The 21572-nt window shown below is 39.5% G+C and overlaps 1 protein-coding gene across 3 annotated transcripts in view; it reads right to left on the reverse strand.

Moving 5' to 3' along the window:
* The window catches only part of HACE1 (HECT domain and ankyrin repeat containing E3 ubiquitin protein ligase 1), a 187641-nt gene that overhangs the window by 15995 nt on the left and 150074 nt on the right, over window positions 1-21572 (reverse strand). For all 3 annotated transcript variants that reach the window (XM_068231230.1, XM_068231229.1, XM_068231228.1), the window contains 2 exons: window positions 6474-6572; window positions 3468-3538 (listed from right to left, as the gene is read on the reverse strand). In XM_068231230.1, the coding sequence (XP_068087331.1) occupies window positions 3468-3538; window positions 6474-6572 (170 nt within the window). The remainder of the gene's footprint in view (window positions 1-3467; window positions 3539-6473; window positions 6573-21572) is intronic.

The raw sequence follows: 21572 nt of genomic DNA on the forward strand, positions 1-21572 counted from the left end.
CCTTTTCTTTTTGGCACGGGATATCGTTGAAGGTACTTTTTTTAACAATATCCCATCATATTGCCTCTCTGTCTCCTATTCTCACACTAACATACTTTCTTTTAAAATCTAATTATAACCTCCAACTCAGATCCTAACCTCCTCCCACTTAGATCCTAACACTAACCTCCTACTTCACCTCTCCTAACACTAACCTCCCAGCTCTTAACTTCTAACCTTAAAGGAACCTGACGTGACATGTGACATGATGAGATAGACATGTGTATGTACAGTGCCTAGTACACAATTAACTATGCTGTGTTCCTTTTTTTCCCTCTGCATGAAAGAGTTAAATATCAGGTATGCAAGTGGCAGCTCCTGTCTGAGTCAGGACTGGGTCAGACTATAGTGTGACCCTCACTGATAAGAATACACAACTATAAAACACTTTCCTAGCATATAGTTAATATATTTTAACTCTGGCATACTTCAATGAATGTGTCATTGAGCAAAAACAATAAAGCAGTAAACACTTAGTAAAACCAGTAAAAACTCTACTTAAAAAAGTAGATTTAAATAAAAAATAAAACTGTGGAATATCTTAAAAAGTCATTTTTTATTTCATTCGTTTATTTTCACCTCGGTGTCCTTTAACCTTCCCCCTTGTACTCTGTATGTGCAGGGCGCTCCCAGCAACAGGAGCGTGATCAAGGACATGCATCGCAAGGGCCATGCAAGCACAGTGGGCATTGGCTTTCCCAGTCGCTGAAATTGAAACTGAGCTGCTGCAGGGACCAGAGGATCCTTCCGTGACGGCACAGGCACAGGGTGGCTGCAGGCGCCTGGTAGAAGCCCCAGGTAAGTGAAACTTTTTTTTTAGGTTTAGTTAAGATTCCCTTTAACAAGCGCCAAAAATGTGAAGTGTACCTAAAGTGCCTGCTTCAGCTTTGGGCCATGAGTGAGCATGTGAGCTATATATACTGTATTCACACCAAAAATGCCAGATGCCACTGTGGAGTTTTCTGCTGCAGGTGATGGCTACAGTGCTCTTCAGCAAGTACCTGTATATGGATGAACCACAGTAAATGTTTTGAAGCTGTCAGCATAAGCACTACAAAAAGACATGTAGTCCTACCTTGCTATCTTTTATTACTTAATTGATCCACCATGCAGGTTGGTTTGGCCAAGAAAGCAGCTCCCACAAGTGTGGTGCTTTACCCCCTAACAATACCAAACTACATAGATTTTAGCATTAGAGAGGCATCTTGCAAAAGTGAGTGGGAAACCCAGTCGCACTGCAAGGCACAGTTCACCCATATTAAAAAGCATCTGAAGTGAGAGGAGCATGGAAGTGGGAGAAAACGCGGAAAAGCCGCAGCGAGTACTCAAGGTAAGGCGGCTGATTCCGCGTTCAACAAGGCGGCGGATTCCGCGTCCGACACGGCGGTTTGCACGCATAGGCCTACATCTGTCCGCATGGCGGAACGCAGAGAAAACGCCGTGTGCTCGGATAGCGGTGCGGCTGGTTCCGTGTCCTGCACAGCGGATACATTGCAAAACAGGTCTGGTGTGGCTGGGACTGATAGTCCACACAGGTTCAGAAGGACGCACGCGTGCGTTGAGAGGCAGAGCTTTTATGACAGCCAGAAGGGTGTCAGCTTACCAAGCCGGTCAGCTGACAATTTTACCACTTCCTATTGGTCCAGCACTTGGGGAGGCGCTGGAGAGCGCTAGGGTATTTATACTAGGTGCTGGTCATTTCTCTGGTGTCTGCCGTTGCGATCACTACGTGGTAGCACTCAGACCTTTTGCTAAAATCTGTGTTGTTATTTTTCTGTTATACTTCAGACTAGTTCCAGGGTGTTGATGATCAAGGAACTCACACCCAAGACTAGGGAACTGTGTTGTCATTCTGTTGTACTTCAGACTAGTTCCAGGGTGTTGATGATCAAGGAACTCACACCCAAGACTAGGGAACTGTATTATCATTCTGTTATACTCCAGACTAGTTCCAGGGTGTTCATGATCACGGAGCTCACACCTAAAGTATAGGCATTGTTATTATTTGTTATGACTTCCTGCTTTCCTGACCACTCTCTTGATCTCTGAATTGGTACTTCGCTATATCTGATACTCTGTTGCCGAACTCTGCTTGTCCTTGGATTCCGATTCTGTCTCCTGTCTTTGTACCTGATCTGTCTGTCTATTGCCGACCTGGCCTGTCCGACCTCGAGAACTATTTCCCCTGTTGGGAGATAGTTCACAGACCTGTCAGTGACACTTCACCCCTGGTGTCACTCACACTCTGGTCCTTCCCACTCTCAGCCTGGCTCCGCCCTTTGGGGAGCCTCAGGCCATTGGAAGGAATCTGTTCTTTAGGCAGTACCTCCTACTACCTTGCACCCTCTGTACGGGTGCTCTCCTCAAAGTATTACTGTTGCACCAAACACTCAGATATTACTCAGGTGTCCAGAGGTTAGAGATATATCTGATTATCGGTGATACTGCAGATCATCTATAATCGGGTATATATCTGTATTCTCGGTGATACTGCAGATCACCGGTAATTAGACCCTCTCTGTGTTACACCGATCGTTACAGGAAGCTGACATTTTATTTCCATTTAAACAAGATGCTAATAATCTACCTACATTACTTTTAGCCATAGACCCAGAACGAGTATGCAGATCAGGTGCTCTGACCCAAGTCTGACCAGATTAGCCACATACTTATTTCAGATGATTCAGATAATAATGTAGCCAAAGAGATCAGCAGGACTGCCAGGCAAGACTTCTAGCAACCTGAAGAACTGTGGTGACCGGAGCCCCCCCCCCCCCCCCCCATTTTTTGGGGGTGGGGGGATTTGCTTTGCTTCTAGCCTTTGCAAGGTATCCCCAATGATACAATGATTTAAGCCATGTGGTTTGGTACTGGCCAAAGGTGGAGCCCCATTCTCATAGGTTCAACTTCCTGGCCAATGCTGACTTGCATAGTGAATGAAGATGTTAATAAGGCATGGTTTCTCTTTTTTTTTAAGTCCCCTTTTTACACCACGCCCATGCATAAAGAATCATCAGGTACAGTATAACCATACATGACAATTTTTCCAAATGCATAATGGACACTGTGGGTGTTCAGGCACTTGGCAGCAGGATGCTTGTTGAGGAACAGAGAACTGTGCATGTAGGAATCCCTGTCCATTGTGGCTGAGTAGAGTGCAGCTGCAATGTGCAGAGTTGTGGTAAACCACAGTTCTCTGCACATTGGTACCACCGTGCTCTCCAAAAAATTGGATTGTAACTCTTTCCCTTAGGAAATCAGGGCCTAAGACATTGCGTTTTTTTAGTGGGGGCCAGACATGGACCTCTGGCACTAATTTACAAGAGGGGACAGGGCAGGTAATTATAACTTTACAGGAGAAAAGGATCTGTTGAATATGCATTCTACTCAGGATATCCGCTTCAAGGTTGTTTCTCTATTCTACTCACCTGCCTGTAACAAACTGTAAGAGCAAAACTCTCTCTTCTTGCGTTAATTCCTGTACAATCTCCCAGAACCACTGAAAGAAGAATCAGAGAAGTTTTAACAACACGTTAAGAAAACTAAGACAATTTCTGCAAACATTGCCGAATATGCATTCAAAATGATTTACTTTTGCCTTTTTCCAAAGCTGAAATCTGGCGTAATGTAAATCACTGTTAATCCTCCTCTTATTTATATATGATTCTATGATTAATCTGTTCACTCGTTTTGATTATTCATGTCAACTTTGGAAAATTAAATAATAATGATAATATATAAGAAACAACAACAAAAACAACAACAAAAAAAACAAAGCTGAAATCTGCATTGATGGGTACTCATTTTCAGACTGGATAAGGTAAATAAGATAAAGGCAGCTCTATTGATACAGATAACAACAATGACCTTTTTATGCAATATTGTCTACATAGAGGAGAGGATTATACTAAAGGGGATAACAATTAAAGCAGAACTGAAGATATTATTAAAACAAATATTTTCACTTACCTGGGGCTTCTACAGGCCCCTTGCAGCCGTCCTCTCCCACAGCGCTCAACGATCCTCCTTTTTCCCCGCCGCCAACTTGTTTCGTTCCTCGACTTGTCGAGGGGCCACTGCGCCTGCACAGCCCTGCCAAGTGTATCCTTTTTCCGCGTTCCCATCTGCAATAGCACTATGCTATTGCGGACTGGAACGTGAAGAAGGATACGTTTGGCCAGAGCCTTGCAGGCGCAGTGGCCCATCTGCGAAACTGAAACTAGCTGGCGGTGTGAGAATGGAGGATTGTGGAGGACTGGCGTGGAACAGGACGGCTGCAAGGGGCTTGCAGAAGCCCCATGTATGTGAAACTGTTAGTTTTAATAATATCTTCAGTTACGCTTTAAGCAAAATATTGGCCACAGTTTGTAAATCTATATATACCATATTTTTGGAATATATGACGGAGCGCACGTACGCTGCTGGTGTCACAGTGACTGCAGTGTACAGCTATATCGGATGATGCTGGAAGAGAAGAGGAATGCATGGCGAAACAAGACAGGAGCAAGGTGGGAGAGGAGGGAGGTGCTGGATGAGGTAAGAGTTTCCCTACGCACTCTGTACAACATTTTACCATATATTAAGACTATAAGGCGCACCCAATATTTCCTCCCCCCCAAGTTTTGAGGAAGAAAAAGTGCGTCTTATATTCAGAAAAATATGGTACAATATTGCCAAAAGCCTTGGAAAGCACCTCCAAATCTTCAGTGACTTCAGGTGTTCCAATAATTCCCGGAGCACAAGTGAATAACATTAAGCACACAACGACTCAATAATCTGTCAGCACTATTGGGTGATAGTGCACAGTCCCCTCTTGAAGCCATAGAGTATGAGAAGTCCATATATGTTAGTACAGACCAGCATCTTTAAGATTGATTATCTTTATTATTGCATCCTCTAAAATCAGTAACACATCCTAAAAGCTGTACTGAAACAGAGCAATCAGTATGCCAGGTCAGAGTGACGAACTGTGTTTCAGAGCTCGATCGATTAAAGGTGCTGGTCCATAGTAATATATACTAATGTATATTAACATTAACATAGGCACGTAGGCATGCAGACAACTTCTACAAACATTAATGAAAAAGAATGCACTGCTTCCAGGAGCTCAGTGAATATCATCATGTGATAGGATTCTATCTGCATAATGAGTGCATTTGTGTAATGTCCTCATTACTAAATATTTCTTGGTTCTATATTGTAAAAAAAAAAAAATCCTGGTCAACTCACTGTTAGGCTGTAGACACACTATGAACGCTTTCTGAAAGCTTTTCTGACCATCAGCACTTTCTGAGTGGTTTTTATAAAATGCTCCCATTGACTTGCATTAAACTTGCAGTAAAATAATGGAAAAATTGCATTTGATTGCAATTTTTCAGAGAATCGCAATTGCAGCAATTTTACCGTGATTTTAATGCAAGCCAATGCAAGCAATTAAAAAAACTGCTTAGAAGGTGCTGATGGTCAGTAAAGCTCTGAGAAAGTGCTCATGGTGTGTCTACAGCCCTTGTGACAAAATAATGGAAGCCATTGTGAACAAGAGCAACTCAGCCACGAAGTCGTAGGCCACATAAAACAAGGCTAGCGCATACCAAGGCGCACATTGCACAGAGGTCACCAACCTGAATGCCAATTCATTTGGCCTTCAGATTAGCTTAAGAACAGTATGTAGAGAGCTTCATGGAATGGGTTTCTAGTATTGAGAAGCTGCATCCAAGCCTAATATCACCACATGCAATGCATCATGCGGTGGAGATTAGGTTCTGTGGGGTATATTATATATATATATATATATATATATATATATATATATATATATATATATATATATATATATATATATATATATATATATATATATCATTCATACACAATACATATATTAGATAGGTGCCTGGCAGTGGGAAGAGGGTAAACTCTCCACTCCATTAGGTGGAAGGGGGGATAGTTGCAGCACTATACTACAAATTAGCCAGCACTGGCTCTGCTGTTCATTTATTTAACATTTGGTCAGGCTTTTAAAGCTGTCAAGCTCCTATTGAGACTGCCCCTCCCTTCCCTGCCCAGTAATAGCTGGAATTGGGTCAAATATGACATGAATTCAAAAACAGAACAGCTGTCACCAAAATTAATTAGGGATACATTTCCCAATGGGGACCTTTCTACTTGTGACAGTTGTAATAGATGAGATTTGCTCTACCTTGCTTTCCTAAAAAATCTCTGCTGCTTGTGTGTTCTAGGAAATAAGAGAATATATACTCAAAGGGGATACAGACAGCAATCACAATTAAAAAAACCTCATCTTTCCCCCACACTTTAAATTAAAGTTTTTCCTGAGGATCCAGGTTAAATATGAGAAAATAATGCATTGTATCTTACAGTGTATAGACTTAACAACATAGCTAATGCAAATTTTATTAAGAATTTGAATTTACCTGAATTACTGGGTCATCTCTCTCATAGCCACTAGTATACTCTGTGTTCTTCATCCAATCATTCACATCAATTTCAGGCATGCCAGACAGAAGAAGCTCCTTCAATGACAAATGGGGCAATCTGCCATTAGCACTGACAAATGTACTTAAAGAAAGCAAACGCCACATAATTATAATATTTTATTCCCAAATTATTAGTATACAGACAGCTGTGAAAGGTTTCCTTGTAAACACTGAATACCTTACTACACCAACTAAAAGAAGTGAAACACCAACAGAATGATGTTCTGTATATCTGAACAGAATGGTAAGGCTGATCCATACTGCTGTCTATGCTGTGCTTGAGGAGATTTCCCCAAACAGAGTCAGCAAAAGCAGAAGACAAGATAAAAGCTCTGTAATGGTGGCTAAAATCTCTAAGTTAGCCAATAAATGGTATCATCCTGATTCAAAACGTCTTGCTTTTACTCATGGCTAACACGGTACAACACTCTACTGCTCCTAATGGTGGCTAAGACTGCAATAAATGAACACTTTTTCACATTTCTAAAACTATTTTTGATTGTCTGTGTGGTATTTATTGCTGCCTATACCATCACAAGTTCTTCTTATTTTCTGTCTAAATGATAGGACTTACAAGAACCACAAACTACAGCAACTCCAGTCCTCAAGGCATGAGGGCCTCACACATTTTTTGCACAGCCCAAATGAATAGCTGTTGACAAAATCAGGAAGGGCGTGGTTCATCAAGTAGAACACCTCTTCATTTTTCAGTCCATCCTAAACTCAAGAACTGGAGCTGGACAGCCTTGAGCTATAGCAAAGTGCCCCAAAAATGACATCAATAAGAACACAACTTTTCTATATTAAAGTGGTCCTGCTGTTGTTACAAACCTACATGCCTTATGGAACCAGTGACAAGCTCTTTAATGGCAAAGCTTCCTTAAAGAGACTCCGTAACAAAAATTGCATCCTGTTTTTTATCATCCTACAAGTTCCAAAAGCTATTCTAATGTGTTCTGGCTTACTGCAGCACGTTCTACTATCACCATCTCTGTAATAAATCAACTTATCTCTCTCTTGTCAGACTTGTCAGCCTGTGTCTGGAAGGCTGCCAAGTTCTTCAGTGTTGTGGTTCTGTGATGCATCTCCCCCCTCCAGGCCCCTCTCTGCACACTGCCTGTGTATTATTTAGATTAGGACAGCTTCTCTCTTCTCTCTTATCTTTTACAAGCTGAATAAATCGTCCTCTGAGCTGGCTGGGCTTTCACATACTGAGTCATTACATACAGGCAGAGCTGTCTGCACTCTGCAGGAAGAAACAGCCTGATACTTCAGTGGAAGATAGCTGCAGGGAGAAAGAAACACACAAATGATCTCTTGAGATTCAAAAGGAAGGCGGTATACAGCCTGCTTGTGTATGAATGTATTTTCCATGTGTGGACATACTGTACATCAACTTACTTCCTGTTTTGGTGGCCATTTTGTTTGTTTATAAACAAACTTTTAAAAACTGTTTTTAACCACTTTTAATGCGGCGGGGAGCGGCGAAATTGTGACAACATGTTGTTGATCACGTTGCCTAGCAACTGGGAGTGGTGATCAGCACACAGGACAGTTGGAACTGTGCCTCATGCTCCCTGTCACCTCCTTCCATCCAAAAAGATGGCTGCCCTCATGAAATCAAACATTTGCCAGTTCTTTTAAAACAGGGTGGGTAAGAGATTATATTACCTATCTATTTTAATTAACATAACGAATGTAACTTAATGACAGTATGTTTGTTTAGGCTGAAGTTCCTCTTTAACCACTTCAGCATTCAGTTGTTTTCACTTTAGTCATTAGCCTATAACTTTATCACTACTTATCACAATGAACTGATCTATATCTTGTTTTTTCCGCCACCAATTAGGCTTTCTTTGGGTGGTACATTTTTGCTAAGAGCTACTTTACTGTAAATGCGTTTTAACAGGAAGCATAAGAAAAAAAACGGAAAAATTCATTATTTCTCAGTTTTCGGCCATTATAGTTTTAAAATAACACATGCCTCCATAATTAAATCCCACGTATTGTATTTGCCTAATAGTCCTGGGTATTACACCATTTAAATGATGTCCCTATCACAAGGTATGGCGACAATATTTTATTTGGAAATAAAAGTGCATTTTTCCGTTTTGCATCCTTCACGATTTACAAGCTTATAATAATAAAAAAAAAAATAGAAATATTTCATCTTTACATGGCTATTTAAAAAGTGTAGACCCTTAGGCAAATATTTAAGTTTTTTTTTTTATTGTAATTTTTTGGGGTTTTTTTTATTAAACATTTTATTTGGGTATTTTTGGGAGGATGGAGTGTAAATAGTAATTTTTTTATGTAAATGTGTTTATTTTATTTTTTTTACATGTAGATGTAGTTTTACTTTTTGTTTAAATGACGTCACTCTAAGCGTAACATGTACACTTAGAGGGACATAGGGGGACGTACGAGGCTTTTTCTGCCGGGGAAAGGAATCAATGATCGGGCACCATGTCCCGATTCATTGATTCCTGGGCTAATGATCCACGGCCGGGAGCCCGTGTGCACACACGCAATAGGCCGCGGGAGCCCACATGGCCTTCTCGACGTAGAGGCTACGTCCAGAAGGCTTAAACTAAGTCCATAAGGCTTAAATGGTTAAAGAGGAACTGTCGCAAACATCTTAAAATTTTAAACACATACAAATAAGAAGTACATTTCTTCCAGAGTAAAATGAGCCATAAATTACTATTCTCCTATGTTGCTGGCACTTTACTGTAGGTAGTAGGAATCTGACAGAAGCGACAGGTTTTGGGTTAGTCCATCTCTTCATGGGGGATTCTCAGCATGGCCTTTTATACAAAGATGCTGGCTGGCCTCCCTGTTCATTATACACTTTTTTGGCAGTTGGATGGAGCAACTGCCATTCACTAAGTGCTTTTAAAAATAAAGAAAATCCTAAGAACAACCTATGAGAAGATGGGCTAGTCCAAAATCTGTCAGTAATATCCAATTTCTACTACTTACTGTAAGTGACAGCAACATAGGAGAAAAGTAATTTATGGCTCATTTAACTCCAGAAGAAACGTACTTCTTATTTGTATATGTTTACATGTATTTTAAATTTTACGATTTTCATGACAGAGGTCCTTTAAGGTTGCCAGCAGTACTTCAGCACCATGGAGAGCCCCTGGTGCTGCAATAGCAGGGTACACTCAGACAAGCACATCAGATAAGCAGTGCTTGTCATGGCTTCTTGCAAGTGAGAAAAGATTTGCTAGCAAATAGTGAACAATGTGAAAGGAAACAAGCGATACCAGACACTGGAAAACTCCAGGTCTTGCAGCCTTTACAAATGCTATTCAATTAGCCTCAATGCCATAAAAAAAGAGACAGGAATGGCAATCAGAAACACTGCAGCTCTTACTCTATAGGAATGATTCCAAAGTTAAAAAGCACAATAACTTTTCAGTATAAAATAAAAAGTATACCCTTCTTTAGATAAATTCAGTCTGAAAATGTAAAGCCTAAATTATATGCATTGTACTTTTGTGGAACGCAGAGATACTTTTCTGGAAAATTGATACCCCCCTCTTTATAATTACATTTCTACTGGCTGGAAACTGCTGAGCATCACTGGTGACCCAAAAAAAGAGCTTACGGGTGCAGAACAACACAGCATACTTGCTTGCTTAATAATTCAAATGTTTTATACTTAAAATAAACACCTGGTGCTAGCACTGCTTTTGTTCATTTCAAAATCTTTGAAACTATACAGAAAAGAAATAAGAAGCTCTATTTCACAACATCCAAGTAACAAGGCTTTCATATTTACAAAAATATATTCTGTGAACTCAAACCCAAAACACATATTTGAAGATTTTATGTAAAATATGTTAGTGGGAATGAAAAGGCAAACTACAATTAGACTTTCGGTTAAGATTCGGGCTTGAAAGGTGAATTCCAGAGTCAGTGCCATTTTGTAGGTTTATTCCAAAATGGCCAGTTATTGGGTTCATATCATAGTTGCCTTTGTGCCAGTAATGAATATAATCCTGCAGCTTACAAATAGCTATCAGTCACACAGGCATTATCTAACAGACCATAAGCTTGCCACGAACCATTACAAATATTTTTAGACAATTAAGTAATTATTGTAAGGGGTCAGGAAACTATCCAAAATAATTGTACAGAGAAATGAAAACAAAACTATAAAATAGGATTTCAGAATAAAAAAAAAATTAAATAAAAGACAATGATGCTGTTTTTTGGGTTTTTTTTAAAGGGGAACTTTAGCCTCAACAAACATTAAGTTACATTAGTTATGTTAATTAAAATAGATAGGTAATATAATCTCTTACCCACCCTGTTTTTAAAGAACAGACAAATGTTTGGGATTTCAAGGGGGCAGACATCTTTTTGGTTGAAAGGAGGTGACAGGGAGCATGAGACACAGTTCCAACTGCCCTGTGTCTTGATCAACCCTCCCAGCTTTGCACGCGCTAGGCTTCAAATCTCAAATTTAAAAAAAAAAAATGCACCAAAACAGCAGAAGGAGAACAACAACATCAGAAATCCCATCATACTTTGCACAGCATCAGGGGAAAATTCCCGGGCAGTTTTCTTATGTGCAGCTAAAAATGAGGCTTGGGTAAGAAAAACAAAGTTCTGATGCTGTGAAACTGTTAAAGAAATACTAAGCCTTTTCAGTGCTGCTGAGTAGATTTTTTAGTCTGGAGGATCACTTTAACCTTAGTGATTCCTGACACGTTCTTGTACCAATTGCTGTCCGTCACTGTGATTCAAGAAAGTGTTTATAAGAACTTACTGAGGCAAACTTGTGACAGATATTGAAGATACTGGTGATTCAATGGACGTTATTGTGGAGTATTAATGGCATTTCCTCCTTTTAATTTCCTCCTATTTCCTCTAATAGTTTTTTTATTTGATTGCACTTGTAAAAGTCAAGTATACACCAAGTGCAGCACGCCAGGGGTAGTCTTAGATTGCAATGTTATGTTATATCTCATGTTACAGTATACTACAAGTTTTTATTACATAGTGAACTATCTGCACTCCAGTCTGGGATTAGTCGCAGTTTCTCTGCATGCAACAGCTCCCTCCCCCCTCAGCCTCACAAACTGTCTGCGAGGAAAACACAAAGCACACACACAGAGCCTGGAGGGGGCGTGGAGGGGGCATGCATAACTTGTCCCTATCACAGCAGAGGCAGCCCCTTCCTCCCTGGGTCGACAAAGCTTGACAAAGAAAAGTAGATTAGATATATTACAGAGACAGTGCAACAAGAAAAGGCTGCAGTAATCCAGATCACATTAGAACAGGTATAGGAACTTATAGGATAGAAGAAATAAAGCTGAAAATGTTGTTACAGAGTCTCTTTAATTACACGATGCATCAAGCCTTCTTGCAATATTCTGTGGGAGAGGATGGGCATTGGGATCTTGCCTGGAATATTGGACTGACAAGGAGAAGAACATAAGGTATTTTTACCTGATTATTACCTTCACCAGCCCAGAAACTAATCAGTGTCTGGGCAATGGGACCTGTGATCTATTTTCCTGGACATCTACAGATCCTTTAATTTGAATTGAAATCATCAATATTTTCAGATCTACAATCAATATTCAAATATCAGTTGGCGGAGTATAAGTGGACCTTGATGTTTGTGATTTGGCAATTGTAAAGACTCAAGTATATCCTAACACTACAAATATTATAACCCAAACCTTCACATATTGCATACTTGTATGCACAGCATAAAGTTATTAGACCAGTGTCTTCTTTGTATTTAAAAATTGTTTTATTAGTTATATCATCAAATTGGAGTACTTTTACAAAACTTGGAATTATACTGTGAGCACTAATCAGTGGTGCTATATTGTGGATTCTACTTGCTCTTGAGGATATACAAAATTGTTCTCAAAACACCGTACAGTTGCCAAGGTCACAGAGAACTGCAGTTAACACTTACTGCTAGTTTTGGACATTTTTAGCTGACTATAAACTAAAAATAATTGTTAATAACACTAAATTATATATATATATATATATAAAAAAATAAAAAAAACTTGTGCATCACCAATGTTTATTTTAAGGTAATTTTTATAATGAAAGTGAAATGTCTATTTAAGGTCAAATAGAAACTTTTTTTTCAGCGTACAAGTATATGAAAACAGAGGAGTGTGGGAAACACATCGCCAGGTTCTCCCGTGAGGTAACAACCCTCCAGGTTGTACCACAAATAGAATCAGGAACTGTTGAACTCATTAAGCAGTCAGATAGTATCCCCTAGAGGTACTAAGCTGTCCAAAAGTCTCTATATTAAAAACAAACCAAAGTAAATAATTTAGAATAAGTTAAAACACATGGGAGAAATTATAGAGCCAGAACTTTGCCCATCACCAGTTAAGGGAATAGACTCCCCACAATCTTCAGAAGAAATTGAGGTAGCTATTAATACTTTTCTCTTATCTAAAGTACTAGGTGCTGGGAGGATTCCACAGAACAATTATAAGCATATATTTTCTTAAAATCTCTCTAATTTACTGTCACAGCCAGAGTTTCTTTCCACACAGCAGCTACGTTTCTGTATTAATAAAAACATTCACACATTATATACGGGAAGCACAGAGCTATATACTCAGTATCTTATTTACATTTTTTTTAAGTTTTGTAAATTATATCAGCAGACATTTTTACAATATTGGGGGCGATGGTCTAATTGGCTGGCTCCTGCCAATAAGGGGGACTGCAGCAAGTCTTATGGCTACCTTTACTCAGGGGATACCTATATTGGGCTGCTACCTATACTAGGGACCAATTTGGCTATGTATACTGGGCGCCATTCTTGCTACCTGTACTGGTGGCTATGTCAGACTACCTACACTGGGAATACCATCTAGCTATGTAATCTGCCCCCCCCCCTTTTGTTACCTATACTTGGAAGCTACCTAATACTGAGGGGTGCCTCTGGCTACATATACAGCAGGGGGTGGGGGCTACTCCTGGCTACATTCATTGGGAGCACATCTGGCTACCAATAGTAGGGTCCATCTTGCTACCTATGCTGAATTGCAAATTCTGGCTGCTTACATAGTAGAGCAGATCTGTCTACCTATATTAGAGGCTTCTCTGGCTACCCATAGGTATAGGTACCTCTAACTATACTGGGGCAGCCTAATACTGAAGGTTACCTCTGGCACAAAGGCACTTCATGATTTTTGGGGGTAATTAACATTTTGCTATGGTTCCGATGGATTTCTAGCTATGCACCGTCTAAATCAGAACCAACAGCAGGTGATTGCAGAACCTGTAACGTTGAAATACCCTCAGCCATTATCTGGATTTTGTTTTGTGCATATTTGTACTTTTTGCTATAAATATATTGAAGGTTCATGCCTGTCAGCCAGTAAATGGCACATGTACCTCACATCACTCTGCCCTACTTGCAAAAAAAGACCATTTCTCGCTGCTCTTTAAACTTTTTTTTAAAACACACTGGGCAAGGCGTGGCAAGAGTAAATGCTTTATACACAGAGCAGGGAGAAGCTAGACTGGAACTGATGATAAGACTGCTAAGCTTTACATGCAGTGCTAACAATAACAAAAATAATTTCAGCTGCAGCAGCAAAAAGGAGGTAGGTGGTGTCAGCTCTGTTTTCACAAAAAAAGACTGGTTGATGCCTCCTCCTACCACATCCCTTCAACCAAGCTGACTTTGACATTGCCAGAGGAAGTCAGTTTTGCAAACCCAGTAAGCCAGGTAACAAGAAAAATAAATAATGCAAACATGGTTTTAGAGCTACGTACAAAAGGTATTGTAAACCATGACATATTCAGCACAATAAGCATTAAAATAAACAAGCATGTACTAGGGCTTTAAATAACCTTACTTGCCCTGTCTCGAAAAAATAAACCTCCTTTTTTATTTTACAATATTATTTAACTTAGGGTTACTAACTGGCTGAAAGCACCAAAAGGCTGCTGACTCCCCTCATTTCATAGAACAGCTACATTATTAATGCTGCACAGAGCATGTTTCACACCAATCCAGACTTGAAAATATAATTTGAACCATACCCATCACTGCCAAAAATGTCAGCCACAACATAGTACTTTCTTCTACCTCTTATGGACATGTGAAGTCATACATGGACACTGGTGTATACATGTACACAAGTTCCTGTTTGCGACTACCTATTTAATGCAACTAAAAAACTGCAGAATAGAGCTCTAGGCCCACTGCGGTCACATGACAGTAAGCGCCAGTGGCCAGTTCAGAAGCAGCACAGGACACTCCTAAGTACAATTTAAGGCCAGGCATGGAGATACTCCTAAATCCTGATATAAACTGTTTCGAAACAGGAATTGATGTATGACATGATTTAAAACCTGGAATTCTACTTTAAATATACAAACAGCTCTAGTCTTAAAAGAGCCAGTGTGAATATATATCAGGCTCAGAAGTCCAATGCAGCTACTAAAAGCAGGTTTGTAGTGATCTTTGCATTTGCAACATGTTTTCTCAATGACAATAATACAGTAAAAACTGGAAGGAGAGCAGTGAAACAGCACAAGCTGCGATAGAGCGAAAAGCTTGTCAGAAGAACATTTTTACACTCCCTCGTAATATTCAATTCCGAATGCAATTGCTTTGTTAATGATCGCTATAAAGTTCTACAAAAATGCATGCCAGAAACAAAAGACAAATGCTCATATGAATAAGTCCTAAAGACTTTAGAAAGATTTTCAAGCTAAGCAAGTCAAGAAAAAGTTAGGATTAAATTCTGACTAGAGACAGAGCAACCATAGTCATGTTGTAAAAACCTTTATGCTAGATACACACCATCAATTTTGTGGCAGATTTACCTGCCAGATCAATTTTTTCCGACATGTCCGATCTGAATTTCGATCACTTTTCCAATCGATTTCCATAGAAGTGAACAGAAATTTATCGAAAAATCAATTGAAATTCAGATCAGACATGTTGGAAAAAAAATTGATCTGGCAGGTAATCTGCCAGAAAATTGTATGGTGTGTATCTAGCATTAGACTCATTACAGTTCAAAGAAACAGAAAAAACATCTTATCCTGTGATAGCCAGACAATTTATAATGGAAACTCAGATTAATGCACTCACTTCCTGCCTCTTTCAGCTTACTGTGCTCACCTTCTGTCTCGTTTACATTACTGCACTCACTTACCTGTCTCATTCAGTTTACTGAGGTCACTTCCTGCTTTAGTCAGTTTACTGAATTCACTTTCTGACTCATTCAGTATACAGTGTTTATTTCCTGCCTCATTCAATTTATTGAGCTCACTTCCTACCTTGTTTAATTTACTGTGCCCACATCCTGACTCATTTAACTTACTGCACTCACTGCTCAACTCACTCAGTTTATGGCGATAACATCCTGCTTTATTCAGTTTATTGAGCTCACGTCCTCTCTCATTCAGTTTACTGCAATTATTGCCTGCTTCATACAGTTTCTGTGCTTAATTCTTGCATGTTTTCCTGATTTGTTACAGCCTCATCTTAATCAGTTGTATGTTCTCTTGGCACCTTGTTTGTAAGCAGCTATTCATGGTTAATGCAGCAATAGATTGCTGCTGCCAGTAGTTGAACCATTCTCATATAAACTCTTAGGTCTTTCATCCTAATAGTCATGAACGTCAGCCCTGTCAATACTACGGAAAACCCAAATTATAGTTACATAGTTTGGTTGAAAAGAAGACATCTGTCCATCAAATCAAATCAGGAGAAGACAAATAAATAAGTAAACATTGAGTTAATTTCTGTCCTGCACCCTTGCATATCCCAAACGATCCAGAGGAATGCAAAATACCCTTACAAGACTTCGGTCAATTCACGTATTGAGGGAAAACATTCCTTCCCTTCTCCGGGTGCCAGTCAGATAAAATCTCTGGAACAACTCTGCTGGGAATTACTTAGTAAAAACCTGTGGATGTCCTTACATGCAAAGAAAGCAGCCAAGCCAGGATACAGAATGTGCCCTAAAATCCAGTGTTGCTGTAAAGGACCCCTTCCTAAATAGCTGGTAAAACCTTTTTTCCTCAATAAGCAGATTATGACCCCTTGTCCTTTATACAAGCCTAGGGATTATAGAGCTCTGTCGAGGCTTTGTATTCCCCTCTGATGTATTTATACATGTTAATGAGGTTACCCCTTCGTTATCTTTTTTTTTTTCTTTTTTAAGAGAACCTGAGGTAGGTTTGAAGAATCCTATTAGGACACAGAGGCTGGTGCTGCATACAATAACCAGTCTTTGTGTCTATACAGTGTCCCCCCAGGGGGGGCCTGGAGGGACACTGTACAGACACAGAGGCTGGTGATTGTATGCAGAACCAGCCTCTGTGTCCTAATAGGATTCTTCAAACCTACCTCAGGTTCTCTTTAAAGTGAACCTCCGGACTAAAAATCTACTCAGCAGCACTAAAAAGGCTTGGTGTTTCTTTAACAGTTTCACAGCATCAGAACTTTGTTTTTCTTACCAAAGCATCATTTTTAGCTGCATTTTTAGCTAAGCTCCACCCATCAAAGAAAAAAAGCCCTGGCTTTTTCTCCCTGATGCTGTGCAGGGCATGATGGGATTTCCTATGTTGTTATTCACGTTGCCTAGCAACTGGGAGAGGTGCTCAGGACAGTTGGAACTGTGTCTCATGCTCCCTGTCACCTCCTTTCAACCAAAAAGATGGCTGCCAACATCAAACCAAACATTTGCCTGTTCTTTTAAAACAGTGTGGGTAAGAGATTATATTACCTATCTATTTTATTTAACATAACTAATGTAACTTAATGACAGTATGTTTGTTTAGGCTGGAGTTCCTCATTAAGCTAAATAAACTGCAGCAGTGATTGGCCAAAGCAAAGGGATCATGTGATCCCTTGACCAATGTGGCAGCTGTGATTGGCCCAAGGAGTTCCTTAATGATCACTATTACTGCCAGTAATAGTTATCATTAATTTAAAAAAAGGTTTTAAAAATGTGTAAAATACAGAATAAAAAAGTTGTTCACATCTACCCCGATGCCCCCCCCCCCCCCCCGTTCCCCAAGGATTGGTGCAAAGGATCATGGGTCCCTGAATTAATTGGGTCCACTCCCATAATGTGATTTTTGCACTGTCTTTTTGTGACAGGCAACTTTTTTTTACGTAACACAGTGTAAATTGGTTTAATGAAAATTAGTTATATGGTGTTTAGCTTTGTCCGGCAATCGCAACCATCATGACGGATCACTAAGTGACCGATTGCTCAGACCCCCATTGCTCACCATGAACATTTTGCCGTGATCATTTAAAAAAATTGTTCATGCCGTCATTACCGTGTCAGTGAAGATGGATCAGGACACTATTGCTGGTCGCTGCTGATCCCCGATCCATCTTCTTGTGGGTACTTATCTTGTACTTGAATGATTGCTGTTACAGCTAATAACAGTAATCATTCATAAAGACAAGTAATAATGTTAGGTAAATAGTAAGGCTTTGTTGAAGTTTTCGTGCAATTCTTTGCAATGTGAAATCGCACATAATGCTTTTCAACAGCGATGTGCACCCTTGTTTGTTTCTTGGCCGCGATTCACAGGTGTAATGAAAACTGATTCCCTGACGCATTAAATCACAATGCATGTACGATTCCCATAGACTGGTAGCAGATGCCAAAAACTCGCAAAGGATGCAAGCAATTGTCCATGGGAAAACGTCAGTATTTTCAGCGTACACAAGTGTGGCCTCTCCCTAGCTGTGCCTCTCTCACAGCAGTTCTGTGTTACATCAGATCCATGTTCAGAGGTGACAAGAGCTAATGTGTGAAGTCATGTAAATTTGGGCGTAGTATGCGCAATAAATTTAGGTGCCGCAATAGGTGCCCAAGTAAAGCACCCCTTATTTCGTCTATAACAGTAAATTTGAGCACCGAAGTCACCCCATAAAATAGCGGGCATTTGGACTACCCACTACAGAAACTATAAATACTGCGGCTACAAATATAAATAATAACAGGCGCCACGGCACCTGTTATATATAGCCACAATTTCTATAGTGGCCAGTCCTGATGCCCGTTATTTTATCAGCTGACTCTGGCACCAAAATTTACTGTTATAGCTGCTATTAGTGTCGTTTAACACAGGCGCCTATGGTGGTGTCCATCAGAGTTAGGTATAGATTGGGGAGGATTAGGGTTAGGAGTCTTTGTGAGAATTAGAATTAAGCATAGATAGGTCAGAGTTAGTGTTAGGCATAGATAGGGTGTATCTATAATAGTGCCACAAGGAAAAATGGGCGCAAAAATAATGGTAATAGGCATGAAATAATGATAGAACATCGGTCATTTTACCAATATTCTATTATCCACAATATTAGAATATCAGTAATTTAACAGATGTTCTACTATTACCCACTGTGCCCTCTCATCTGAACCCTCCACTAACTTTGCCTAACCCTAACCATCACTTAACTACTCCTAACCCTAAACACCCACCACCTACGGTACTCCTAACACTAACCAGCCCCTATTTGAATGAACTGCAAAAAGCTATATGTGCACCTTAAGAATATGACGTAAACAGTATGGGATCTCATTTTAATCAGAATGAGTTGTAGAATACATTTTGATGTGTGTTATAGCTTGCACGGTCTGAACAGAGCCACTTGCACACTTTGGAGTTAATGGTCAGCTAATGTACGGTCTGTACAGAGCCACTTGCACACTTTGGAGTTAATGGCCAGCTAGATGCCCAACTAGCCATAAAACAGAGATATGTGGTAATATTTTAACCATGGGAAGTTGTAGAATAGATTTTAGGGTGTTTTAGTGCTGAGGCCTATGTCTTGTAAATTCTTTTTAGTGACAAACTGAATCAAAAGCAATAAAATGTTTATTTTCTTATATTCTGTACCAAATCAAAAAGCTTGTAAAAGTAAACAAAGTGGCAGAATTTAAAATAGAATACATGACCTGCTTACTTAGGGACTCAGATTTTTAAATACAGTTGTGTTCAAAATTATTCAACCCCCACTGAAATTGAGTGTTTTGGCCAGTTTGACATTGATTTTGATCATTTCAGTCATCTTATACAATTAAATCTAAGAGGCACTTGTAAGTCAGACAAATATAAAATAACATTTATAATGAAATAACCACAAATGTCTTTTCTGTGCTCACATCATTATCAGTTGTATTCAACCACCAAGTGACATTCATTCTTAGTACTTAGTACAACATCCTTTTCCAGTTATAACAGCTTTTAAACGTGAGGCATAGCTTGGCACAAGTGTCTTGCAGCGATCTACGGGTATCTTAGCCCATTCTTCATGGGCAAGAGCCTCCAGTTCAGTCACATTCTTAGGCTTGCGCACTGCAACTGCTTTCTTTAAGTCCCACCAGAGGTTCTCAATTGGATTTAAGTCTGGTGACTGCAATGGCCACTCCAAAATGTTCCAGCCTTTTTCTGCAACCATGCTCTAGTGGACTTGGAGGTATGCTTGGGATCATTGTCCTGTTGAAAGGTCCAACCTCTCCCAAGACTCAGGTTTGTGATGGACAGCATCACATTTTCATTCAATATCTCCTGGTACTGAAGAGAATTCATGGTACCTTGCACACGCTGAAGCTTCCCTGTACCTGCAGAAGCAAAACAGCCCCAAAGCATGATTGACCCCCGCCATGCTTCACAGTAGGCAAGGGGTTCTTTTCTTCATAGGCCTTGTTTTTCCTCCTCCAAACATAGCGTTGATCCATGAGCCCAAACAGTTCTAATTTTGTTTCATCAGTCCACAGAACACTACCACAAAAGTTTTTGAATAGTGTTCTGTAGACTGATGAAACAAAATTAGAACTGGCTACATGTTTACTATAGGTTTGACTCATAAATGATTTAATCCAAAATAACAGAATGACAAACAGGTAACAGTCTGACATTTTGTAAAAGGGAACAAAGAGTCAGAATCTGTATTCCTTGCACAGGATGTTTCCTTGAGGTACCACATGAAGAATTTTAAAAAGCATGAATGTACCCAAAACAACACAGTCTAAAAATGTGTGGAAGTTCCAGGTGAACGAAATAAACACAAATTAATCAGAAATACAGACTCTCCTCTGCCATGCATATTCTACTACCTGGCCTGCAATAAATTATGTTTGCGAAAACAACTCCTATGATAACAGTGTCACACTCGCATTTAAAGAAAGCAGTTGCAGTGCGCAAGCCTAAGAATGTGACTGAACTGGAGGCTTTTGTCCATGAAGAATAGGCTAAGATACCCGTAGATCGCTGCAAGACACTTGTGTCAAGCAATGCTTCACGTTTAAAAGCTGTTATAACTGGAAAAGGATGTTGTACTAAGTACTAAGAATGAATGTCACTTGGGGGTTGAATAAAACTGATAATGATGTAAGCACAGAAAAGACATTTGTGGTTATTTCATTATAAATGTTATGTTATATTTGTCTGACTGAGGGTGGCCACACATGGTACAATTTTTCATTTTTTTTCCGATTAGATAATTTAGTTCGATTCTTCCGTTAGATCGAATATATAGATTTTTCCAGCATGTCCGATCTGATTTTTCTTGAAAAAACGGGATAATCGTTCGAATTTCTTGATTAAAAAAAAATATTTTCAACTTTCAGTCGATTCGATCATTTAGATTGAATAAACGGGATAATCGAACATTTTTATTGTACCATGTATGACCACCATTACAAGTGCCTCTTTGATTTAATTGTAGGCAAGATGAATGAAATGATCAAAATCAATGTCAAACTGGCCAAAACACTCAATTTCAGTGGGGGTTGAATAATTTTTAACACAACTGTATGTATGCAGTGACGGTCTATTACTGTTAATTTTCCATATACGGGCTTGCGGTTATTGCTAGGGCAAAATGAGAAAGCAAAAATAACAATATTGAAAAAATATGTAATTTCCAATAAAATATTATCCCCATACATTGCACTTGGGACATCATTTTAATGCCGGGATAACCAAGATAAATGGGAAAATAACATTTATGGGTTTTATCTTTGGTAGAAATGTTTATTT

The sequence above is a fragment of the Hyperolius riggenbachi genome, chromosome 4 (assembly GCF_040937935.1).
Source record: "Hyperolius riggenbachi isolate aHypRig1 chromosome 4, aHypRig1.pri, whole genome shotgun sequence".
Taxonomy (NCBI): Eukaryota; Metazoa; Chordata; class Amphibia; order Anura; family Hyperoliidae; genus Hyperolius; species Hyperolius riggenbachi.